The sequence below is a fragment of the Schistosoma haematobium genome, chromosome 1 (genome assembly GCF_000699445.3).
Source record: "Schistosoma haematobium chromosome 1, whole genome shotgun sequence".
Lineage (NCBI taxonomy): Eukaryota > Metazoa > Platyhelminthes > Trematoda > Strigeidida > Schistosomatidae > Schistosoma > Schistosoma haematobium.
Genome location: NC_067196.1, coordinates 52,237,214 through 52,241,820, shown reverse-complemented (window position 1 = coordinate 52,241,820; position 4,607 = coordinate 52,237,214). Strand labels below are relative to the sequence as shown.

The window sequence follows — 4,607 nt, the reverse complement described above, 5'->3', positions numbered from 1 at the left end:
TACTGGTGTGGTGTGTGCTACTTATATTGACATAAGTAGTATATGAATTTAGTCGTGAACAGAAGGTCTGGCAGCAAAGAGACAAGAAGATCGAATAGTAAAGAATGGAAACAGGATGCAATTTGTATGAAAATGCAAGAACAATGAATTCTGAGACATTTTGAGACAATTGGTGGACATTTTGCAAATTAAGCATTTATTATTTTCTGATTGTTAGATTTTGTTAACAAGTCCTGTAATTTTATGTTCAATAAATTCGATTGTCCCCACTGGTGTTCTTGTTCACTACACTGGTACACTGACGTATTTACTATAATGAATACTTTCAAGTACTCAAGAGAACATTTAGCCATACTGTTTGGGAATAGGAAAGGCACCTTTGGCTAGTTTTAATGTAGATCATCATTTCTAATTAGAACGTTTGAAATATTTATTATCAAATACTGATATTACTACCTGATACATTAACTTACAGAATCGATTATGCAACACTTTCAGTAAAAATTGATAAAGCTTAATTAGTTTACTGAGAAAAACCCATTAAATAACTTCTAAGTACTCTTTAATTTTACGACAAAATTGAATATAATAGTTAAATTCATGTGTCAATTGGAGCTAGACCACCATGGTAAACCTGGAAGCACTGGACGGCCGTTTCGTTTTAGTATAGGACTCCTCAGCAGGGTAGTGGATGCGCACTGCTTATGGTAGTCTATCTTTAGTTGACTCATGAATTCAATTATTAAATTACTATAATATCTAAAAAAAACCCTATCTGATTAAAATTGAATAAGTTTGATTTAATTAACAAAATATATTGAAAACAATAATTAAACATACTCATTATTTTTATGAACTATTAATGATACACTTATATAGATAATTATGCTATATACCTTACTTTTCACTTCAATTTTAGTAATATAAACTGGATTTTTGTATTTTGTATTCAATAAAATATACTCTAAGCTTCCTAAATTACACTGATAATGGACAGCAGATTCTGATTTAAACATAGTTAACTTAATCCTTAGTGTATATTTTAAATTTGTGTTAAGCAGAATTCCAACTCAAGCAAAATGTATAGAAGATAAACAACCTTGAAGTATTTATTTATTTTAATAACAGCTAGAAATATTCAATCATATAATTCTTATTAAAACGGTATATAGATGATTCATATAAGGTATTGTTTTAAACTTATCCCAGCTTAAACAGTAATACATTTAAACCATTTAAACGAAAGCTCACAAATCCTCCTCTGTCATGATGTATAAAGCTTAAGAAATGAAGAAAGAAAAAAAAAGAATTCGATATAGTTCGCTTACAATAACTAAGTAATGGAAATTCATAATCAAAATGGTTATTTGAAAAAAAACTATTTCCACTAGAATCTACACTACTACAAAATAAAAAATATAATTTATCTGTAATTTTAAATCAAACCAATTTAGTTTTTTTGTAAATGATTACTTACCTACCAAAATTTTTACCAACAATACAATTCCATGTTGCTTTGTATTTACGATCAAATTCATGTTTAATATAACTTGCAATATGCATATCAATATTATGCTTTTCCATTGCGATTGCAGCTACATAAACAGCATCATCTTCCATTTCAGGTATCATATCTGATTTATCTATTACTGCACGAGATTTATCTATGGCCATTTTGTTTTGTTTTCTTATAGAGTAAAGATTAGTTATAACATTTCATTTCTTTTTTTTTAAAGAGTTTATATCTACAATTAGTATTCACTACTTTATTAATAATTGGTTAGAAATTATGCGTTACCTTATTTAACTGTCTTTATTTGTGGAATACTTTATGATGAATCTCATATTTTATCAAATGAAACTTACTACATTGTTAATATTGAGTGATATGAACTTTCTTTAAAGTAGGTTTGTATTAATATATAATGTTTGCTAGCCTTTAGAACTAATCATGTAATAAACTCCTTTAATTAACATTTTATAAATTTTGTTTAAGATTTAATCTGTGTGTGAATTTCGGTTAACAGATTCTGTATTCAAGATCCAAATTGTTAATTTCTAAATTTACTTTATTTTTGATCAATCTATACAACTGTACAATTTGACAGAATTTTATTTTGCCAAACCAAAACTTGACATCAATCATTGAATTCACTAACTTCTAGTCTGAGCCATGTTGATAGATGCAGACTACTTGATTGAGGTCAGCATGACAATCATAAGCAATGGTTTGAGACTCTGGGTGACATGGCTCAGAATCGATCACAATGGCGTTGGTGTATACACTTTCTATTTTCCCTTAAATCGCGAGATTATAATTACTTCATACCTTTCTAGTTCTTTCTTCCTGTATTATGGCCTTATACATAAACTTCCTTTTATATATTACTACCATTGAAGTAACTACTTTTATAAATTTGGTGTTCATCTCGTTGTGCTAATGAGGTATGGCAACTTGGACCGATGCATATGTGTGCCTGGTTTTACGTTGTAGCTGAATAACTAACTGATTCTGCAAAATATCTTTTTCTATCAGGAGCTTCACTTAATCAGTAATAAAATTCAACACACAATTATCGCTTTTTTAATCTGTAATCCATGCATTATTTTAGGAGTGTAGGCTTGAAATCTTAATTAGCACCCCATGTAGACCGATGTATTGTAACTGAATAAGTAAGCTAAAATCATAAGGACAAAAAAGATTCATACGGCATGTGATTTCTTACTTCGTCAAAAATCTAGAATGAAAAGTCGATAATAATAAATGTTATCGTAACTCTAATTACTGGTTTATTTCAAAACCAGAGTTTTCAAACAACCCGAATACCTAAAATGACTATACAATTTATTAGCTTTGATAAATATTTGTGATTTCTGCTACCACTAGCCATACTCTATCGGAAAAATTGTAATGAACAAATATAATGTCATATAAAATCCTTGTTCAATAAATAATAATAAACTACACTGATTGTTTTTGAGTATTCCTAATGATTTCTGTCCACTATATCATTTATTGGACATTCCATCTAATACTTATCATATCTTCATCAAGTTAAATATTACACAATTAATTCCGACCAAATCCCGGTATTCATATGCCCAGAAAACTGACTAGTTGTTACTACTTGTTATTGTTATTTATAACAAAGAATATTTGAGCAAAATATTGATTTCAATAACTTCGTCATCAGGCTTTGTAATTATAAGTTCATAATTGTTATGTTATTTTACAAGGGCCAAAATAAAATACGCTAGTGAATTAAACAATGTTATACATTGAAAACGGGAAACTTTTTAAGTTGTTACGTCATAAATACTTCAAAAATGTGTCATTTTGTAAATTCAAAACGTCATTTACATAAGGATAGAATGATTCGTTGAAATGTGTCATGGTATAACCAGTATAGTAATAATAATAAAATAAGTCATGTGAATAAATTACGTAGCAGGAGAATTTCATCTGGTTAATATTCTTTGTTTTTGATTTTTTTATGGTGATTTTTAAAATATTGTTCACTGGTTTTCGAGTTATAAAAAAAGATTAAATTTATGCCTGCAGAATTTAAAGTTTATAATGTGAACCTAAACAAAGTAAATAGACTGAGATTGACCAATAAAAAGTACACTACTCGTTAATTATCACCAAATTATTAAAGAAAATAACTTTCAAGGTACAACACTAGTATCATGGATACTAAGCGATTTATTTGAGTTAGGAGTCGTTCATTGATGACTGTAAAATATTAAATGATATTAAAAAGATAAATGTTCTAAAGTTATCGCACTGATTAATATCGAAAACGCTACGTACTACACAAATGTCGATAAAGAACTAACTAATAGTTTGGACACAGAAGTTTTCCAGATACATTTTAATCCACCACATACATTTGATGTTCATATTTTAAATACCAGTAAAATAACAGCTCTAATTGCCACCATGATGTGGTAATTTTAACTACCAATGTATAATTTAAACACATGATGTACTATAATGACAAGTCATAGATTTTATGTTAATCAGATGGTAATCCTCTAAGTTATCACTTTAAAATTTAAATCGAAAAGAGAATGAGTAACTAATCACCCATAAGATTAGTAATGTATTTCTTTAATTTCATGTGCTCACATTTTATATTTCTTTTAACTAGTGTAACTTAAATGTAACCTGTATAACATACTATGCAATCAAAAACATGTTCGTTGATTTTAAAAGATTAACACATGTGATAGATATTATGACTTATATAAGTTATTCTTAAAATAAAACAATCGTAATTACTTTTAAGAAATTATGAAGAGATTCAGAATTCATGAAAAATCAATACAAATTAAAAAAGTAATTATGGATGAAGAAATGCAAATGGACGTTATAAGCACTGTTATTGCAGCATTACATATATATGGAAATGAATATACAAAAATGAAAAAGTTCATAGAAAACAAACTGAATAAACGTTATCTTCCTACATGGCATTACATAACTGGTTATGATGTGGATAGGTTAGTAAGTATTTTCATTCTATTCATGTATTTCTTAATTATTCTGCGAAATTCATTTTGTCTAAACTTGTAGGTAATTCAATTCCGTAGAAACTTCATAC

At 27.9% G+C, this 4,607-nt stretch overlaps 1 protein-coding gene across 1 annotated transcript; it reads right to left on the bottom strand.

The window, feature by feature from the left end:
• Window positions 1-1,091: 1,091 nt before the first annotated feature.
• On the bottom strand, window positions 1,092-1,713 carry MS3_00010163 (uncharacterized protein). Its single transcript, XM_051218521.1, has 2 exons — window positions 1,478-1,713; window positions 1,092-1,279 (listed from the first exon to the last, which is right to left on the bottom strand). Exons 1-2 carry the CDS (start codon window positions 1,672-1,674, stop codon window positions 1,201-1,203), a joined length of 276 nt encoding a protein of 91 aa, XP_051074446.1. The 5' UTR covers window positions 1,675-1,713; the 3' UTR covers window positions 1,092-1,200.
• Between the last annotated feature and the right edge of the window lie 2,894 nt (window positions 1,714-4,607).